At 47.2% G+C, this 22,140-nt stretch overlaps 1 protein-coding gene across 2 annotated transcripts in view; it reads left to right on the top strand.

Moving 5' to 3' along the window:
- Positions 1–22,140, top strand: part of LOC149447415 (protein mono-ADP-ribosyltransferase PARP14-like) — a 152,037-nt gene that overhangs the window by 107,481 nt on the left and 22,416 nt on the right. The window contains exons 12-13 of one of the 2 annotated variants that reach the window (XM_089652607.1): positions 1,807–1,863; positions 14,923–15,056. In XM_089652607.1, coding sequence (XP_089508733.1) covers positions 1,807–1,863; positions 14,923–15,056 — 191 coding nt within the window. Of the gene's footprint in view, positions 1–1,806; positions 2,449–14,922; positions 15,057–22,140 lie in introns of both variants that reach the window. The other variant, XM_089652606.1, reaches the window with a different exon arrangement.

Below are 22,140 nucleotides of genomic sequence, written 5' to 3'. Positions count from 1 at the left end.
AAGATGGCTGCTCCGTGTATACTGGAACCCAGAAGTGACGTTAATCGGCAGAGCTGTGGACCAAAGTGATGATGCCGACGTCCCAGTGGCTGTGTCAGAGGAGGAGTGGACCAAGGATCGCTCTCTCATCAATGGGATTAAAAATTTCAAAGCACCTGGCTTCCTTATCAAATTTGTTTTTTTTGGAAGCGATTTTTCATTTACCTTGTACTGTTTATGTTTATGGACACCTCTGTCTACACTAGATTTCAATTTAAAACAGACCTTGCATTGAAATGTGACTTGCCCCACCTCCTGCTTTTAAATGCTGCAATACAGAATAAAAAAAAACAAACAAAAAAACCCATAAAAAATACTTGCCTAATTCCCAGATTTTTTGGTGGGCTCACCTAGCCACTTAAAGCAGGGTCTCACTTGAAAAAAATAAAAGGACAACTTCTGGTTCCAATCGCCTACCTTACCTGTCAAAATTGGGTGCCTGTCTCCCCTCCCTGCTCCCCAAAAGTGCCAATTCCTCACAGGGAGCAGTCCTTAAAGCGGAACATCCCCTTTTGGTTGCAGCTCCACTTGAAGGGCCAGACCTTTTCTGTCAATTTCTGTTCACAGGAAACAATCAGTTTTTTTGCGGCCCTCAAACATTACATTTTTTTTTGTTAAAGCAGAGGCCCTAGACTAGAGAATAAATTTTGCAGGTTACCACTTTAGATTAACAGAGGAGGTCTGGTGCTAGAGTTACTGTCCATGATCTGATGTTCACATGTGTGGAACAATAGCTGTTTACATGTATGTGGGACCAACGCATAGAGTCGCCTTTGCACGCAAGCACTGTCACTTTTTTTTACACTGTCATTTTACAAAAAAAAAAAAATTATCACTTTTTGTGCTGTCACAAAGAATGTCAATATCCCTTGCGACAGCAAAAAGCATGTGACTGATACTCTTTATAGAGGGATCTGGGGACTATAATACCCCAAATCCCTCCTCTGCACTCAAAAGCATTCAATCACACCAAGATCGATATGATTGAAAGCTTTTATTTTAAAAAAACTGAGTATTTTAAAATCTGAGTAAACCGAAAGTGATGTCTTCTCATCGCTTCTGGTTTACTATATAACAGAGCTGAACAAAGCTGATCTGGTCTTGTTCGGCTCTGTGACCAGCCGGAAGCAGCACCAGCTGGTTGAACAGGACTCCTGGTGGGACGGGAGATCCCGTGAAAGGAGCAGAAGGCAGTGGGAGGGGAGGTCTCCCCCCCCCCTTTCTGCATTCTGCTAGTTAGCCTCTCCAATCGCTATTACAAGAAAACCGACCGTCCGCTGCAAATAACAGTACCATGGGTGATGCCTGCAGGGTGCAGGCATCATACCAGTACAACCACTTGAAGACCAGTAACATACCAGGTATGTGACTGGTCAGCAAGTGGCTAGGCAAGTGTGATGTCAGGGAGTCCTCTTGTGGAAACTTGGGAGAGTTGAGAATCCCAGGTCCCACAAGAACATGCTCCTGTACAGTACTGTAATATCCTTTTGTGAGAATCCTGAGCTTTCCCAAGATCCCTCTGTGATGCCCAGTGATGTCAGCGACAGGACGTGGCAATAGCCTGGGAGTAAGGTGAGTTTATTATGCATTTTTTCAATGTGTCTTTTATTTCTGAAATGCAGTGTTTTGCTAACATGAGGTGGAGGCAGCCACATTGGCAGACCTTGCTTTTGCTGCAAGGTCCCCGTTAGCTGAAAGTTGTAAAAAACTGGAAGGTCCAATCCCACTGCGATGTATTCATTTTATTTTCCTGTATCTTTTTTCTAGCTCTGCTCAGTTCTCGATTAAAACAGCTGTGGCTTCCTAGATGCGATGATATACAAGGTATAACAGTTTTTACGCATCCTTATTCTGTAACTCCTCCTGCAACGTTGTTGGTCCTTGTGACAGATCAGCTGGACCATGTTAATGAAATAAAACTGCTTCTTAAGGAAGAATTTGATAAACAATACAAGGAGAAGAAAATTGAACAAGTGCTTCTGACAACATTTTCCCTTACAGAGATTCAGGATATTTTCTCAGTAGTGAATGAAAAGCCTGAAATAAATATGATATTAGACAAACTACAGAACTGCATTTTTCTAAATGGCTGTGAAAAGGATGTTCTTGAAGTGGAATTGAAGGTACAAAGCAAGCTTACCACCATTATAAGTGAAAGGCTTCAAAACGTAACTATGGAACAAACTGGGTTCCTGGTCCAGTGGGGCTATTCAGATGATGACGATTCCTACCCATTTAGTCTTGAAGATAGTGAGTTATTAGAAAATAGTTACCAGCATTCAAAGAAAGGAATTGTAACAGTGACACTTGAAAATGGCAAACAAGCAAAGGTCAATCTGGAAACAATGTCAGCAGTACCTGAGGTGGATAGCCCAGAAGTCAAAGTTATTCGACGAGACTTAAAAAATGGTATGATTTTTTTTGAACCGTAGATTTATAGCTATACTAAGTTTCTTTATTCTTTTTAAATTTTAATTGCGATTGTAAAGGCTTTTGTCAATATGTATACATGGGGCGTGTGCCTTATGGTGATATGCTCTTTTCACCTTAAAGTGGAATGAATCCCAACATTTTATTGGTTTCCTAAAGGAAAGTTCAAACTATAAATGTTTAATAAATAATATTATTTTCTTTAAAGTGGAACTAAACCCCCCTATCTTTTACAGCCTAGGAAGTTACCATCTTTTTTTTAATGTTTTTATTGAGTTTTCATGTTGAAAAAGAAAGACAATGTTAATACAGAGTCCAGTATAAGATAAACCAAGATAAGGTACATTGAACTGGTAACCAGAGGTTGAATATGGAGAACAAACTCTTGTCTACTAAGTAATGGCGGGGGGGCCCAGATAGTTGTATATTTTGATTGTCTGTAGCCTGTTGAAGTCCATAAATTGTCCGCAATACATACATAGCCCAAACAGTTAAAAGGTTATAGATGTTAGGGTGTGTGTGCATTTGCAGCTTAATCCATGAACCACAAGTTAGAAACAATAGGGTACTCTAAAATGAATGGAGACATGGATATCTAACAAGGAGGTGAAAAAAAAAAACCCTTGTGGTAGAACTGGTGAGTACCATAACCTGAGCTATAAACAGTCTGGAGAGTAGCTGAGAACATATACATTATAGACAAGTAGATCAGTAAAAAGCTAAATTCGGAACACAAACAGCTGATTTAAATATATAAACATAAACGGGGGGAGAGGCAGAGTCATGTTGCAACCTCACATGAGCAGTATAAAGGAGAGAATCACAGATTTAGATGTTGTTGTAACATACACTTAGTCTTTGTCCGTTGGGCTATACTTGAGATAGTGCAGTATCAGGTCACCAGCTAGGTTTCGTTAGGTTACTGATGTTAGGGGGGGTAAAAGGTATGGTAAAGATGATTTCTGGAGCTGTGGAAGATATATGTATTTCTCTACTGGTGGAGCGGTGTGATGAATCTGTATCTAGTTTTTCCTTGCGGAGTAGGCTCAATAAGTCCTGTTTGACATCCGAAATTGTAGGTGGAAAGGAAGATGTCCATCTTTTGAGAATGGTTCATCTCGCTGTCATAAAACAGGTGGCTAGTCGTGGTTTATTTAGCTGAAGAACCAGCTAGATAGGTCTGGGACAGTGGTAGGAAAGTATCCAAAAATGAGCATGAAAGGATCCTTAGAGGTAGTGTAACCAGCAAAAGTCTCGAGTTGATTCCAGAAGGCAGAGATATATGGGCATAGCCATAACCTGTGGACTATCATTGGTCTGTGGGCAGCACAAAGAGGGCATCTGTTTTGATGTTGAGGGTGTTTTGAGGCCAGGTGGGGAATGTATGCCCAGTGCATGATTTTGAATTGTTGTTCCCTCCATAACTTGATGATTACAAAAGCACAGGTAGTATATCCCGCATATCTAATGCATCCGAAGAGTGGAGATCTGTATTCCAGGAGGCAGCTGATGCAGATTGTGTTGGCTTGGAAAGGCGGGAGTTCAGTGGTTTATATATGTCTGAGATTTTGAATTGCTGACGATCCAATAATACGTCTATCATGGACGTGCGGATTCTCGGAGGCTTGTTGGACAGGTGCTGGTGATGTGGTTCACCACTTGTTGGACAATTAAGACATGGTAGGTAAATTATATTGTTTCCTAATTTGGGAAAGAGGACTGTACCCGAAGTTACAACAAATAGTTGTGCAAAATGCATTAGCCCTTTGGAAACCCATGTGGCATCTGATCTCTCTCCAAGCCACGAGCGTGTCTTGTAATAGTAGATTGTGCTTTAGGTTGGATGAGAGAGAGTGTAGCTTACAATGTAGCAAAGTGGATAGATCATTGGGGTCCATTTGGGATTCGAGGTCAAAGTTAGAATAGTTAGAAGTCTGAGAAATCCAATCTAAGCACACTCTTAGTAAACATGACAGATTATAGCCTCTGATGTTAGGTAGGTTGGCCCCCCTTCGCTCTTCAGAAGGCACAGTTTTTGTAGAGAAATACGAGGACGTTGTTTGCACCATAGGAATTTTGTCTGAGTCTTTATGCCGAATTAGGAGAGGGATGGTTTGAAGAGGGTAGAGGAGTTTGGCAAAGTTGACCATTTCGAACAAATGGCATCTTCCGAAGAGCAAGAGTGGGATTCCCATCCATGTCTCCAACTCTCCTATAATTTTTTTAATCACTGGGGGGAAGTTGGGGAGAAGAGGGCACTTTCCCTATTTTGATATCTAGATATGTGATGTCATTCTTTGCTACTTGAAAGATAGAGGATTCAACTCCTTGGGGGTTCTGGTGTGATATAGTGGAAGAATTCTACTTTTAGAGAAATTGATCCCAAGACCAAAGCAGGTTTCGGAACCGTGTGAAAATGTCAGGGCTCCCAGGTGTGACCAGAGATGTGTGACTGACGCAAGGAAACGCAGACCTCAGATATGTTATAAACAATATAATTTATTAACACTAACAATACAAACATAAACGCAGTGCAATACTAAAACATAATACAGTGCAAACAAACCAAACCAAACCACCCACAGATAACAGTACATACAAGCAAGCATCGTCAGGCAGGCCGGGTCAATATCAATAGGGCAGGTAGGTACAGGGGGAGCAAGCGGAGATTGGTCAGGGTCACAAGCCAGGGATCAGAACAGGTAGCAAGCAGCGTGGTACAGAGGGTCAGACAGAGGGATGGTCAGGAGCGAGCCGGGATCAGAGCAGGAGAAGTCAGCAGCGGTTCAGAAACAGGATGCAGGACAGAAACAGGATACAGGGCCCAGGACAAACACACACCAAGGCAGAGTCTGTGGGTCTGGCCATCCCTTAAATACCCCAGCATAATCAGTTACAGGTGTTAGCTGGCTGCAAAGTTGAGTCTCTGATTGCTGGGAACACCCGCTGGCCAGCCCTGGTACTGCAGATCAAAAGGCAGGTGAGTCCCACCATAGCTGGCCAGTCCATTCCTGACAGTACCCCCCCCTCAAGGAGCGGCCTCAGGACGCTCCAAACAGTCCTAGCTGGGAAAAATGTTCCACCGCCCGGGTCTGGTAACTGGCGGGATATCAAAGACTGGCACACCGGGCAGGACTCCGGGCAGCGGTACACCGGGCAGAGGCACATCGGGCCGGACTCCGGGCAGAGGCACATCGGGCCGGACTCCGGGCAGAGGCACATCGGGCCGGACTCCGGGCAGAGGCACATCGGGCCGGACTCCGGGCAGAGGCACATCGGGCCGGACTCCGGGCAGAGGCACATCGGGCCGGACTCCGGGCAGAGGCACACCGGGCCGGACTCCGGGCAGAGGCACACCGGGCCGGACTCCGGGCAGAGGCACACCGGGCCGGACTCCGGGCAGAGGCACACCGGGCCGGACTCCGGGCAGAGGCACACCGGGCCGGACTCCGGGCAGAGGCACATCGGGCAGAGGCACACCGGGCTGGACTCCGGGCTGGACTCCGGGCAGAGGCACATCGGGCTGGACTCCGGGCAGAGGCACATCGGGCTGGACTCCGGGCAGAGGCACATCGGGCTGGACTCCGGGCAGAGGCACATCGGGCTGGACTCCGGGCAGAGGCACATCGGGCTGGACTCCGGGCAGAGGCACATCGGGCTGGACTCCGGGCAGAGGCACATCGGGCTGGACTCCGGGCAGAGGCACATCGGGCTGGACTCCGGGCAGAGGCACATCGGGCTGGACTCCGGGCAGAGGCACATCGGGCTGGACTCCGGGCAGAGGCACATCGGGCTGGACTCCGGGCAGAGGCACATCGGGCAGAGGCACATCGGGCCGGACTCCGGGCAGAGGCACATCGGGCCGGACTCCGGGCAGAGGCACATCGGGCCGGATTCCGGGCAGAGGCACATCGGGCCGGACTCCGGGCAGAGGCACATCGGGCAGGACACCGGGCAGAGGCACATCGGGCAGGACACCGGGCAGAGGCACATCGGGCAGGACACCGGGCAGGACTCCGGGCAGAGGCACATCGGGCAGGACTCCGGGCAGAGGCACATCGGGCTACCAGGCGAAGCGGCAGGCCTCGGGCCCCCAGGCGGAGCGGCGGGCGCCGGACCCCCAGGCGGAACTACAGGTCTCGGGCCCTCAGGCGGAGCGGCGGGCGCCGGACCCCCAGAAGGAGCGACAGGTCTCGGACCCCCAGGCGGGGCGACAGGCATCGGACCCCCAGGCGGAGCAGCGGGCGCCGGACCCCCAGGCGGAACTACAGGTCTCGGGCCCTCAGGCGGGGCGACAGGCATCGGGCCCCCAGGCGGGGCGACAGGCATCGGGCCCCCAGGCGGGGCGACAGGCATCGGGCCCCCAGACGAAGCGGCGGGCACCGAGTCACCAGGCACGACAGTGGGCACCGAGTCGTCTGGCAAGACTGCGGGCATCGAGTCAACTGGCGGAACAGCGGGCACCGAGTCGTCTGGCAAGGCTGCGGGCACCGAGTCGTCTGGCAAGGCTGCAGGCACCGAGTCGTCTGGCAAGACTGCGGGCACCGAGTCGTCTGGCAAGACTGCGGGCACCGAGTCGTCTGGCAAGACTGTGGGCACCGAGTCGTCTGGCAAGACTGCGGGCACCGAGTCGTCTGGCAAGACTGCGGGCATCGAGTCAACTGGCGGAACAGCGGGCACCGAGTCGTCTGGCAAGACTGCGGGCACCGAGTCGTCTGGCAAGACTGCGGGCACCGAGTCGTCTGGCAAGACTGCGGGCACCGAGTCGTCTGGCAAGACTGCGGGCACCGAGTCGTCTGGCAAGACTGCGGGCACCGAGTCGTCTGGCAAGACTGCGGGCACCGAGTCGTCTGGCAAGACTGCGGGCATCGAGTCAACTGGCGGAACAGCGGGCACCGAGTCGTCTGGCAAGACTGCGGGCACCGAGTCGTCTGGCAAGACTGCGGGCACCGAGTCGTCTGGCAAGACTGCGGGCACCGAGTCGTCTGGCAAGACTGCGGGCACCGAGTCGTCTGGCAAGACTGCGGGCACCGAGTCGTCTGGCAAGACTGCGGGCATCGAGTCGTCTGGCAAGACTGCGGGCACCGAGTCGTCTGGCAAGACTGCGGGCACCGAGTCGTCTGGCAAGACTGCGGGCACCGAGTCGTCTGGCAAGACTGCGGGCACCGAGTCGTCTGGCAAGACTGCGGGCATCGAGTCGTCTGGCAAGACTGCGGGCATCGAGTCAACTGGCGGAACAGCGGGCACCGAGTCGTCTGGCAAGACTGCGGGCACCGAGTCGTCTGGCAAGACTGCGGGCACCGAGTCGTCTGGCAAGACTGCGGGCACCGAGTCGTCTGGCAAGACTGCGGGCACCGAGTCGTCTGGCAAGACTGCGGGCACCGAGTCATCTGGCAAGACTGCGGGCATCGAGTCAACTGGCGGAACAGCGGGCACCGAGTCGTCTGGCAAGACTGCGGGCACCGAGTCGTCTGGCAAGACTGCGGGCACCGAGTCGTCTGGCAAGACTGCGGGCACCGAGTCGTCTGGCAAGACTGCGGGCACCGAGTCGTCTGGCAAGACTGTGGGCACCAAGTCGACTGGCGGAACAGCGGGCACCGAGTCGTCTGGCAAGACAGTGGGCTCCGAGTCAACAGGCACGACAGTGGGCACCGGGTCATCAGGTATCGGATTGTCTGGCTCGACAGCGGGCATCGGGTCACCAGGTATGACAGCGGGCACTGGGTCACCAGGCATCAGGTCATTTGGCTTGCCAGCGGGCACCGCGTCATCAGGTATGACAGCGGGCTCTGAGTCAATTGGCACGACAGCGGGCACTGGATCAGGTACCGGATCATCTGGATCAACAGCGGGCATCGAGTCGACTGGCCTAATAGGATCGTCGGGCTGGATCAGTTCATCATGCTGAGTAGCGGCATCAGGCTGAATGCAGGCATCAGGCTGAGTAGAGGCTTCAGGCTGAGGAGAGGCTTCAGGCTGAGGAGAGGCATCCGGCTGAGGAGAGGCATCCGGCTGAGGAGAGGCATCCGGCTGAGGAGAGGCATCCGGCTGAAGAGAGGCTTCAGGCTGAGGCAGGCTCACCGGTTTGGATACTGGCAGGATGGTATTGGTTGGAAAGAATTTTCGCTTTTTTCTGGTTTTAACTACTGGAGCACTGCAAGTAAACGCAGGTCTGCAAACAAATGGAGCAGCTGGAGACAGAGAAAAACTGGAGGATGGAACAGGAGAGGGAGCAGTTGCTACAGAGGGCTTTTTTACAGGGTTAAAGGCAGGATAGGTGCAGCGAGTGGGAACAGGGTACTGACATGCGGTAGATAGCCAAGTATACTGGGCTGTAACTGGAGGAGCTGGTGGGAATACAGGAGTAGAGTTAGAAGCAGGACTGGGTTTTTGTAAGCTGACTGAGGCTGGGTGCAACAAGTCTGTCCATGTCTGCAGTAGGGGTTGAACAAAGCTGAGCTTACACAAAGCCTGTCTGGTCAATGACTGCACTGCGTTTATACAATCTCTTAGTGTCTGTGGTGAACATGTGGAATAACGCTCCAGAAGGTAACCCACATCATCCTCTAATAACCACACCAGGGACTCTACCTGGTCTGCACTAAATGGTGGCAAAATTTCATCCCTGCATTCGGGGGAACCAGATGAAACCAACTCAACACAAACCTGAATCAATGGCTGCACCATAGAGAAATCTGTGCCCTGATCTACTAGAACATGAGCGAGCCGTATACATTCTAGCAGTTCATCCCGGGGATACTCCTTCAGAGTCTGATAAGCATACTCTCTGTCATCAAACACTAGCAGATATAAATACACAACCTCATCCAGATCCATCCTTCCCATCAACAAGCCAAGATGGCTTCCCTGTGCAGCCACTTCTGGTCAGGATTGGCCTTGGTGTAATGTCAGGGCTCCCAGGTGTGACCAGAGATGTGTGACTGACGCAAGGAAACGCAGACCTCAGATATGTTATAAACAATATAATTTATTAACACTAACAATACAAACATAAACGCAGTGCAATACTAAAACATAATACAGTGCAAACAAACCAAACCAAACCACCCACAGATAACAGTACATACAAGCAAGCGTCGTCAGGCAGGCCGGGTCAATATCAATAGGGCAGGTAGGTACAGGGGGAGCAAGCGGAGATTGGTCAGCGTCACAAGCCAGGGATCAGAACAGGTAGCAAGCAGCGTGGTACAGAGGGTCAGACAGAGGGATGGTCAGGAGCGAGCCGGGATCAGAGCAGGAGAAGTCAGCAGCGGTTCAGAAACAGGATGCAGGACAGAAACAGGATACAGGGCCCAGGACAAACACACACCAAGGCAGAGTCTGTGGGTCTGGCCATCCCTTAAATACCCCAGCATAATCAGTTACAGGTGTTAGCTGGCTGCAAAGTTGAGTCTCTGATTGCTGGGAACACCCGCTGGCCAGCCCTGGTACTGCAGATCAAAAGGCAGGTGAGTCCCACCATAGCTGGCCAGTCCATTCCTGACAGAATATGTCCTGTATGTGGGACATGTCTAAACAAGAGTTATAAGTAAAGATAAAAATATCATCTGTGAATAGTGCTAGCCGAAGATCTTGATGACCTATTTGTACTCCATGAAGTTTGGGATAATTTAGGAGGTACCTAGACAAGGGCTCTAGTGCCATATTAATTAGCAGAGGTAAAAGGGGGCAGCCGTGCCTGGTACATTTATGGAGTTGTATACTATTCGTAATGAGTCCTGCTGCAACTATATTTTCTGAGGGGGCAGAGTACATAGTAGAGATTAGATGTAAGAAGGGGCCTGTACAACCAAATGTTTTTTCTGCGTCTAAGGATATTATGGCAAGGTTACTAGAGGGATTAGCCCTTGCATGTTCTAGGACCGCGAGCACCTTGCAAATGTTGCTGACTGCCCTTGGGTAAAATCCGCCTGTGCAGGATGGATCAGTGAGGGCATTATGGTCGCCAGTCTATTGGCTATAATTGTGGATAAAATTTTACAGTCCAGGCTCAAAAGAGAAATTGGGCGGCAAGAGCCTGGTTCCATGGGATCTTTGCCTTTTTTAGAGACTACATTAATACAAGCCTGAAAATCAGAAGCTGGATCTCCCCCCCCTGTATTTGCCATGGTGCTGCAGATGTGTTATAATATCAACCACTTGTTGGCTTGCCAGATCGATTGAGAGCACCTGTAACAGTCATCATTCACGGCATGCCCTGAAACCATCAACTTACTGCTTTCTAACACCATTACGGTTTTAGAAAGCAGTTAAATTGATGGTTTTAGTTCCACTTTAATCAAACATATCAATGTTGGTGCTTTGGTGCTTTCAATCAAATTCTGTCTACTAGCATATGCACAGTGTATGCCACATTCAAGGCATGCCTCTGGTGACAACTCACACAGTTTCCAGTTGGTTATGTCGGCTGGCAACCAAATTTTCAAGCCCTCAGATGGCTGGTGTCTTAGCTGATCACATGTACAACATTATTATTATTATTATACAGAATTTATATAGCGCCATCAGTTTGCTCAGTGCTTTACAATATAACGGGAGACAATACAGCAACAATACAGTTCAATACAAGAGGGATTTGAGCGCCCGGCTCCTTGGAGCTTACAATCTAGAAGGGAGGGGCTAGTGGTACAAATGGTAGTAACTGTGGGGGATGCACTGGTTGGAAGAGTAGAAGATTCCAGTATTAGCTGAGGGCAGGATAGGCTTCCCTGAATAAATAGGTTTTCAGAGATCGCCTAAAAGTGAGCAGAGTAGGCAATAGTCTGATACATTGGGGTAGAGAGTTCCAGAGGATGGGGAAGCTCTGGAGAACTCCTGGAGATGAGCATGGGAGGAGGAGACAAGGGAGCTAGAGAGTAGGAGGTCTTGCGAGGAGCGGAGAGTACGGTTTGGGTGATATTTAGAGACAAGATCGGTGATGTAATTTGGGGCAGAGTTATAAATGGCTTTATACGTTATTGTTAGTGTTTTGAATTTTATCCGTTGGGCAATAGGAAGCCAGTGGAGGGATTGGCAGAGAGGGGTGACTGATACAGAATGGTTAGTAAGGTGGATGAGTCTGGCAGCAGCATTCATGATAGACTGAAGAGAGGATAGCCTGCAATGAGGTAGGCCAATGAGGAGGGAGTTACAATAGTCAAGGCGAGATATAACAAGGGAGTGGATAAGTTGCTTAGTGGTTTCCAAGGTTAGGAACTGACGTATCTTGGAGATGTTGCGGAGGTGAAGTCTACAAGATTTGGACAGTGATTGGATTTGGGGCTGAAAGGACATATGGGAGTCTAGGATTACACCTAGTACCCTGGCATGAGGGGAGGGAATGATGATTGTGTTATTGATCTTGATGGAGAAATCAGGGGAGGGGGCACGGGCTGGGGGGAATACTAAAAGCTCAGTTTTGGAAAGATTGAGTTTGAGGAAGTGGAGTGACATGCATGCTGATATGTCACTTAGTAGGTTAGTGATGCGAGAGGAGACTGAAGGGGTGAGGTGAGGGGTAAAAAGATAGATTTGTGTGTCATCAGCATAGAGATTGTACTTAAAACCATGGGAGTTTATCAAGTAACCAAGGGAGGAGGTGTAGATGGAGAAGAGAAGGGGTCCAAGGACAGAACCTTGAGGGACCCCTACAGAAAGAGGGAGTGAAGAGGAGGAGTCAGCGTTATAGGTAACACTGAAGGAGCACTGCTATAGGTAGGAGGAGAACCAGGAGAGAGCAGAGTCTCTGAGGCCAAGAGAGTGGAGTTTTTTGAGGAGGAGGGGATGGTCAACCGTATCAAAAGCAGTTTCAGTGGAGTGGAGTGAGCGAAAGCCAGACTGTAAAGGGTCAAGAAGGTTGTTGTAGGTGAGGTGGGAGCTCAGGCGATTGTAGACTAAGCGTTCTAGGAGTTTAGAGGTAAATGGCAGCAGGGAGATGGGTCTTAAGTTGTTCAGGTTGGTGGGGTCCAGGGAGGGCTTTTTAAGTATGGGTGTGATGTGCGCAAGTGAGTCTAATGCGGATGAAAGCGAACTGTTATAGACAGCAGTGGCTAGGTGAGGGCAGGACAGGGGAGAGATTCTGTCATAGAGTTGGTCAGTTGCAGAGTGGAAAGGAGCAGGGTTCAAGTTGTGAAGGTTTCTTTGGGTAATTGTTTGCCGCTTGGAGGGATAGGTGTTTGAAGACGAGGAGACTGTGAAGGTGATGAGATTGTGATCAGAGAGAGGAAAGGGGGTGTTTGTGAGGTTGTAGGGAGTGCAAAGATGGGAGAAAACAAGGTCTGATGTATTTCCATCAGAGTGAGTGGAGGACTGTATACATTGTGCTAATGCAAAAGATGAGGTTAGGTTGAAGAATTGGGATGTAGCCGGGTTGTTGACATTAATAGGGATGTTAAAATCTCCGAGAATGATAGTGGGTAGTTCAGAGGAGAGAAAGTAGGGTAGCCAGGTGGAGAAATCATCAAGAAAGCTGGACAGCTGTCCAGGAGGCCGATAGATCACTGCAATCCTCAGAGAAGTGGGAGAAAACAGGCAGATGCAGTGAGTCTCGAAAGAAGAGAAGGATAGAGAGGAAGGTTAGGGAGGACTTAAAAGGTTCTCAGTGGGGATAGAAGCAAACCAACTCCACCACCTTTCTGACCACTGGGTCTGGGTGAGTGGGCCCAGAGGAGGCCTCCATAGGAAATTGCTGCTTGAAGCCAGGTTTCTGTAATTGCTAGTAGGTTAAGGGAGCAGGAGACAAAAAGGTCATAGACAGAGGTGAGCTTATTACAGACAGAGCGGGCATTCCAGAGCGCACATGAAAAAGGGAGGGTGGTTTTTGGGAGCATGGGGACCAATATTAAATTGAGGGGATTGCGGCTATTCCTGGATTGGACCAGCCCCCCCCCCTCGCTTTTTTCAGCATAGGATTTGATTGACAGCAGCAGAAGCCAATGGCTGCTGCTGCTGACTCTCTCTTCTGTGTGGACGGAGAGAGGTGCTGCTCTCGGGCACAGCACTGGATCAAGATTGGACTTAGGTAAGTATACAGGGGGGCTGGGGAAGATTCTATGGCACAGAAGGTTTTTTTTACCTTAATGTAGAGAATGCATTAAGGTAAAAAAAACTTGAGCCTTTACAACCACTTTTCTCTCCTATTGCAAAAGGAGCCAAGGAAACTATTTAACCAGAAAAAAACTCTGCATTTAAAAAGACTTAAACAATAAAAACTAAAGCCAAGAGTGAAGCTGTTGCTAGATTCTACCTTTGAAAGTTCCAATTCTTTTTTCAGAGAAGGATCAAAGTCGATTGGTAACTATGTGAAACAAATCAAGTTTTTTTTCTATTTTCTTTGCTATAATTTTACAAGCGTTTAATACAGGCTTTACTTCAAAACTGTACACGTTTATGGTGGAAAATTGACTACTGGTCTTCCTGTTGGATTTTTTGACATCTGATTATTGCCAGTAGACATAGCCACTAGCAGTAATAATTGTGTTCTGCCAACCAGGATAGCACTCAGAGCCCCCACCCCTAAAACACAATAGCACTGTGGTAAGCAGTCATGGAAGAAAAGAAAATCAAGTTATACATGGGATGATTTAATGGAGTTGATTTAATAAAGATAAATAGCCTGTTTACTTTACAAGGGAGATTTCTTAGAGCGGTGAGGTTTTTGCAAAGAACGCTCAATCATGTGCAAGGAAAATAAAAACACTGCATTCTTGCTTGCACATGATTAGAAAATGGAAGTCAGCAGAGCTTCCCTTCAATTCACTAAGCAAGGGCAAATACCTTTGCAAAGTGCAACTTCTCTTGCAACAGCCTATTCACCTTTAGAAAATCAATACCAGTGAGAGGTCAAAGTTTGGACACTAAGTGAAGTCAGATTGAAGTTAGAACTTTTGCTTTTCTGGATCAGAGGCTAAGATAGTATTGGAGCCATTAAGTATTGCAATCCTTGTGCTTGCAATACTATATTGTAAAAATTTGACATGGTCCAGAGTCTTTTCTCTTACTCCATGAACAGGAGGTAGGTCCTTCTCCAGGTTTCACTGTTACTTTCTGCATGAAGTGGACACTTCCTATTGGCTGATCTATGGTTGGGTTTGAAGAAAGTCTGGAGGTGAAACATTAGCACAAGGGGACAATTCGGGACTGGGAGGCACATCTTCAGTGCTGAATTTCCTGTTATGGGAGGGGGGAGGGCAGGGTGTTACGTTTTGCCTGGAAATGTGCTTCAAGCTGGCCTGTAAAGATAAGGGATGGCAACTAATATTTTAGTCCAAAACAATTATACTAATTTGGGGCAAAGTGATGGGAATATCATTGAACTGTAATCATTACAGTTAGATATCAAATGCAATATAAACACACCAAGCAAGTAAAATATGAAAATTAAAGATACAAAAAGTAGCATTCATTTCTAATACTTGAAAGATGTACATATTATTAGCTCCTTCTTGCTTTCAGAAACAACGCTACCTGAGCATTGGGATGACATGCATGGGCTGTTGTATACTACAGTCAAAGTGGATAAAAACTCTGAAGAATATAAAAAGGTTAATGACTATTTCAGCAGAACTGTACAAGCACCTATTGTGAAGGTAACAATCAGCATTAGCTGCTCATATTTCTTCAACATAGCAAATTTACTGAATCAATTCTGTTATTTTAGTAAATTACTGGTAAAATTGAATACCAATACAAGGCAAAAATATAGATATACGGGTTGATTTACTAAAGGCAAGTGCAGTTGCTCCAGAGCTTAGTAAATGAAGAGAAGCTTCACTTTGCAAAGAATACCCACTCACATGCAAAGGGGAAAGGAAAACAGTATATTTGCTTGCACATGATTGGATGATGGAAGTCAGCAAAGCTTTGCCTCATTTACTAAGCTCTGGATCAAATGCCCTTGCAAAGTGCACAGTCTGTTTGCTTTTCGTAAATCAACCAGGGACATACCTACTGGGGTCACAATTGCGACCCAGCCCCATGCAGCGGGGGGCCATGTGGCCCCCCCTGTGCACCTGGATAGGAGCAGCAGCGGCAGTGGCTTTATATAGGAGGAACCAATCTCTCCATGTTGCTCCTGCTGCCACTGAATGCCTGCGGGAAGGAGAGGAGGAGAAGCCAGCATTCAGCAGCTGCAGGAAGAACAAGGAGAGATCGGTTCCTCTATATGCAGCTGCCCCTGCCGCTCCTCCTATCCAGCTTTTTTCTGCGCCCCCCCCATGCTCTCTGGCCACCCCTATGCTTTCCACCCCTCCATGCCATGCTCTCTGGCCCCCTGAGCTCTTTACTGGCCCCCACTCATTCCCCCACAGCTCTATCAGGTTCCCTCCTCCCTCTCTTGCCAGCTGCTGCAGGGGATCTTTCAGGATGGAGAGCAAGGAAGGGGCAGGTAAAAGTGTAATTTACCATCCCCTTCCTTTTCTGAATGGAGAGTCAGTGATTGTCCATTCATAGCTGAAACATAGTAAACTGTATTCACTATGTTTCAGTTTGTAAATAGAGGGGACGCTCTGTACAGAGCTATTCCTATCCATTCATTCAGTGAGGCTGAGGCTGCAGAGATGGGGATTGAGGGCTGTCTCTCAAAGAAGGAACATCAAAGGTCTGTTTAGACCCCTGTTATCTCACCAAAGCCCACCAAGGAATTCCTAAAAAAAATTGTAAAACATAACTTAAAAAAAAAAAATGATATTTTTTTAAATGGTAATAAATAACTAATGACTACCAGGGTCACAAAGGTTGCACTTGTGACCCAGCCCCGGCATTCCACCACCTGACTTGGAGGGGAGGGCCCTGAAGGTTCCAGTTACGCCACTGAAATCAACTGCATTGTTTCCGTTAATCTTTTTCACTAAAATAACTAAATTAAAGCGTATGTATGAAAAAACTTCTTTGGATATAGTAAGAAAGGTTAAGACTGTTGGAGAGATTGCGCTTCACTTTCTGTCCTTGAAATGCAACTGAAATTGAGAAGAAATCTTGAGGGGGACTTCTCTAAGACAGTTGCAACCAAAGCAGGTGCCCAATTACAATGTTGAGATAGTTAAATTAATGTTTTTGCAACAGAAATTGTTATGACTGACTTCACGTTTCCGATGGAAAAAGTTTTAGCAGGCTTTTCAAAATACTAAGTACTCTTCCTCTTGTATATTTACAAATGAAGGCCAAATGGCTAAAATATCATATAACACGCAGACATACATACAGTGTATGTGACCGTTCATAAAAAAAATAGTAATTTTAGCAGTGGGTGCATTTTCTATACGTAGTAAGCATGTGCAGAAAACATAGAATGAATGCAGAGAAGGAGAAGGGTAGAAACCAGAAAGAAACTGAGAAGAAAGAAAAAGATATTGGAGACTAGAGAGCAGGTGCATGTGGGCAGTGTTGCCAATCTCCCACAGTATTTCCTGACAAAATATGGAAAATTTATTGACGGAGAACATTTTTTACTGAAAAATTACAGAACTATTAAAAACTAAAACAATCAATATTTAAATAGTACAAACACAATATGGAAACATTGACAATACCCATGAAAAGTAATTTGTCTGGTTTACATTTATAAGGCCAACACAGCATGACAAATTATAGCCCCTGATATTTACAGATAGTTGTAAATATCACTTTACAAACATTCATTAAATTTACTGACTGTTGGCAACCCTGCATATGGGCAGGTGCAGCAGCAGTAACTACACAGAATCTAGTTGTAGATAACCAAAAACTTGTAATGGAGGAAAGGCCCAACTTTACAAACAGCCCAGTGACAGAACACAACGCTGGGAAACACTAACTGAGCAACTTGAGAGTACAGCAGGTTCTGATGCACTGACAACATCTATCTCAGAGGGTGGAATGCAACCTGGCTGGTCAAGTCCCAATGGGGAGGCATTCGTTTCAGGAAGGCATACCCCTAACCTGTCGCTACTTGTCCAAAACCTCTCCCTTCCGCTAATAACTTTCCCTGACAGATGGGTCCTTTTTCCCTGCACTATCTACTTCACAAAATGCGTTAAGACCTGGAGGCGGGGACCTAAAAGGCCCTCCACTTCAGCCCTAGAAGGTTTTCCCCCCTTCCTGACCAGGCCATTTTTTCCTATTTGGCACTGCTCTACTCCAACTGGCAATTGTGCAGTCATGCAACGATGTAACAAAAACAAAATTGAAGTCATTTTTTCACACAAATAGAGCTTTCTTTTGGTGGTATTTGATCACCACTGGGTTTTTTATGTTTTGTGATATAAATGAAAAAAAACTGAAAATTTTGAAAAAAAACCCAATTTTCTACTTTCTATATAAAAAATATCCAATTAACTCAAATTTAGTCATAAATTTAGGCCAAATTGTATTCTGCTACATGTCTTTGGTAAAAAAAAAATTCCAATACGTGTATATTAATTGGTTTGTGTGAAAGTTATAGCATCTACAAACTATAGTACATATACTGGAATTTATGCAGCTTTTACTTTCTGACTGCCTATCACATTTTTTGAGGTGCTAAAATGCCAGGGCAGTACAACCCCCCCCCCCCCCCAAATAATCCCTTTTTGGAAACTAGACACGCCAAGGACTTTGCTGAGAAGCATCTTGAATCCATGGAATGGATGAAATGGATTTTATCTTTTGCCACAAATTTTTTTTACAAATTACAACTTTGTGTTAAAAAAAAAAAAAAAAAAGTTGTCACTTAAATGATATATTGCTCACACATGCCATGGATATATGTGGAATAACACCCCAAAACACATTCTACTACTTTTCCTGGGCATGGGGATTCCACATATGAGAAACTTTGTCAGCCTAGCCACATACAGGCCCCCAAATTCCATTGACCATCTGCAGGCTTTCAAAAGGCATATTTCCTCCTGTCACTTCCTCACTACCTATCACAGTTTCGGAGGCCCTAAAATGCCAGGATAGTACAAACACCCTCCAAATGACCCCTTTTTGGAAAGTAGACACCCCAAGGAATGTAATAAGAGGCATGGTGAGTATTTTGCAGATATTTTTTGTCACAAGACTTTGAAAAAGAAAAAAAGAAAAGAAAAATACATTTGTGTTTTCTTTCTTCATTTTCCAAAAACTTGTGGCAACAAATTAAATCTTCAAAGTACTCCCCATGCCCCTTAGCAAATACCGTGGAGTGTCTACTTTCCAAAATGGGGTTATTTGTGGTGTTACTTTAACTATCCTGACATTCAGGGCCAACATTAGAAGCTGATGCCACACATAACTTACTCTTCTAACCACTTGAACACCAAGCCTTTCCTGACACTTTGTGGTTACATTAAAAAAAAAGTTTTTTTGCTAGAAAATTACATGACATGACATGCTTTAAAACTGGCACGCCAATGCAATGGAGACAAACGACATAGATTTTTAATATCCATAGGTGACATTTTAAAAGTCTTTACAGGTTACCACTTTAGATTTACAAAGGAGGTCTAGTGCTAAAATTACTGTCCTCGATCTGGCATTTACGGTGATATCTCACATGTATTGTGCAATCTCTGTTTACATGCCGACATGGGAATGACGCTTGAGTTTGCCTTTGTGCGCGCAAAATATTTATTTTTCTTCTTTTTTTTCATCAGTTTTATTGTTGTCACAAGGAACATAAATAGCTCCTGTCATAGCAATAGGCAGTGACAGGTACTCTTTTCTGAGAGACCTGGGGTCTATTAGACTCTAGATCCTTTAAAGCAGGGGTGTCAAACTCCATTTTATCACGGGCCGTATCAGCATTATGGTTGCCCTCAAAAGGCCTGTTGTATCTGTAAGACTAGATGTCAAGAGGACCCAACCCCTATTACATCAGATGTCAAGAATCCCGCACCCTCCCTAACACCCATTTGGGGGGAAGAGCTGGAAAGCAGAAAGTGCTGGGATTGGAGCAGGACCAGAGGAGGAGTGGAATCAGTAGCCAGAGTCTGCTGAATGCTGAGACCAGGGGAGGCAGAATGAGGGGAGTTGCAGATGCACTGAGAGTTGCAGGATTTGGCAGAGGAGTTCTATTCTCATCTCTGCTGCTGACTGCTAAGACAAGGTGTGGGCGGAGACAAGGGGGTACCTGCAAGAGAGGTGCAAGGGCCACATAAAATGGCCTTGCATTTGACACCTGTGCCTTAAAGCATCTGATGACACCAAGATCGATGTGATCAGATACTTTCCCAATTTAAAAATGCTGCTGTTTATATCCGGAAAAACCAAAACGACGAAATGCTTATTGCTTCCAGTTTCTTAGACCATAGAGATGATTGGAGGCATTCCAGTCTCTGACCAGCTCTATGGTCAGCTAGTGGAACTGGCGGCTGCATTCTCAAGTTCTCCAGTGGGACGGGAGAGCCCGAGAAAGCTGTGGCGGGGTGGTCCCTTCCCGCTGCTTGTAAAACCGATCCAGCAGCGAATTAGCTGCTAGGATAGTTATTACATGAAAGCTGACTGGCAGCTGAAAAAAATACTATTACCATAGTAACATTGTACTACTCGGGAAGGGGGGGGGTGATCAGTGATTATTTTTTTTTACTGGATCGCGATGAGGCTCAGGTAAGTATTGAGGGGGCTGGGGGAGCTGCTGAACACAGAAGGTTTTTTACCTTTATGCATAGCATGCATGAAGGTAAAAAACCTTCAGCCTTTACAACCACTTTAAGTTCATGACAGTTCGAAATACTAGTGATCGGTGATTGGCTACAGCTAATCACATGGTACAGGGTGCTGTGGGCCAATCACAGCTCACCAGGAAGAGAGGCAAAGCTGTTATGAATCAGATTGATTCATAATAGCTTTGCTAGCATAGCAATCATATGATCACCGGGTCCCGATTTCCAGGATACGCATTCTGCTGTGGCTGGTGGACACAGTAGTCACAGGCAGGGGGCGCATTGCCCCCCTGTGTTAGTACAGCCAGAGTGACGTACCAGTTGGCAAGTGGTTAAATTGTAACTAAAGGCAAAACTTTTTTTTCCCATTTTGGATTGGAGTGAGGGAGGGTTATAGCCAAAACTTGAAGTGAGAGGAAATCCCTCCAAAGTGAGAGGCTCCTGCTCTGTCACCAGGGTTACCAGGTGTCAATAAGGTCACCGGAACTAGTGTCCCCAATGGAAGATTTCTCCTCAATAAACAGGACAAATTGAGAGGATGAATCTCCCTTAAGGGGGTGCACAGGCAGCCAGGGCTGCTGTTAGAAATAACTGGGCCCCATACAGCCTACCCATCAGGACTCCCCCCCCCGCCCAAAAATATCAAATTATATTTTTGCTAAAATGCCACAGTTGTGATTAGAGATGAGCGAAGAAATGAAAAATTCGATTCGACTGATTCGGCGAATTCGTGGACAATATTCGATTCGAGTCGAATAAATTCGCTGTGAATTTAACTTAAAAAAGGGTGTTTCTAGGCTTCAGAGAGACTTAATATTAGTGCAGAACACTGTACCTTTAATTTAAATGCCCTTGGAGTCTGCTGGGGAAGAGAAATAATACTGTCACTCAGTATGACATGCAGATGAGTGCCGTCGATCTTAGAATCACCGCACACTTCACTCATTTGGCCAGTCACGGGGCCAAAACCAGTGTTTGGAGCCACAGTGTGGCGGTGGAGGCAGCAGCAATGGGAGGCCATACAGCAACCTATGACAAAATGGAAACCAGCAGGAGTGTGAGGAGACCTGAAAGTGGCACATGGCAGAGTGGGAGCAATGGGAGGCGGTACAGGGACCCAGGTCACACTGTGGGCCCAGCAGCAGCGTGACCAGGCGGTACGGGGGTCCATGGCAGATTTGGGGCCTGGCAGCACCTATGGGAGGCCTGTAATCTGCCAGCACCCTATGACAAAATGGAACCCTGGGCTGGGGCAGGCAGAACCGCTGTATCTTTATCACGGTTTTCCCAGGCCACCGAATGGCGACGCTGCATATGCTGACGCAACGCTGTAGTCCCAACATGGGCCCCCTGGCCACGCTTGACTTTCTGGCCACATAGTCGACATACGGCTACGTTTACTTCCTCGGGCGGCTTGACGAAAAATTGCCACACCGCAGAGTAGGAAACTTTGCCTCCTCTACTCCTCACTGGCTGACTGCTACTTCCTCCGTGCACACCGGCACCACTACTGGCCGTGGTGGTAGGCTGCAGTGGAGCTGGTGCTCTACTCCGTGGCCGTTTGCCTCCACTGACACTGCTGCGACCCTGCTGCCTCCTGGCAGCAGCAAATGGGAGGCCGTACAGGGACCCATGAGAGACTCTGGACTTAGCAGCAGCATGAGGAGGCGGTATATAGGGGCCCATGGCAGATTAGGGGCCTGGCAGTAGCTATGGGAGGCCCGTAATCTGCCAGCACCCTATGTCAAAAAATTCAACACAACAGCAGTGTGTGAGGAGACCTGAAAGTGGCACATGGCAGAGTGTGGCGATGGAGACAGCAGCAATGGGAGGCCGTACAGGGACCCATGAGAGACTCTGGACTTGGCAGCAGCATGAGGAGGCGGTATATAGGGGCCCATGGCAGATTAGGGGCCTGGCAGCAGCTATGGGAGGCCCGTAATCTGCCAGCACCCTATGTCAAAAAATTGAAAACACAAGCAGTGTGAAGAGACCTGAATGTGGCACATGGCAGAGTGTGGCGATGGAGACAGCAGCAATGGGAGGCCGTACAGGGACCCATGAGAGACTC

Source organism: Staurois parvus, unplaced genomic scaffold, assembly GCF_062004578.1.
Source record: "Staurois parvus isolate SC_StPar_1 unplaced genomic scaffold, SC_StPar_1.0 ptg000688l, whole genome shotgun sequence".
NCBI classification, from domain to species: Eukaryota; Metazoa; Chordata; class Amphibia; order Anura; family Ranidae; genus Staurois; species Staurois parvus.
Note: the sequence above shows the minus strand (reverse complement) of the source record. Positions and strands in the feature narration are given on the sequence as shown.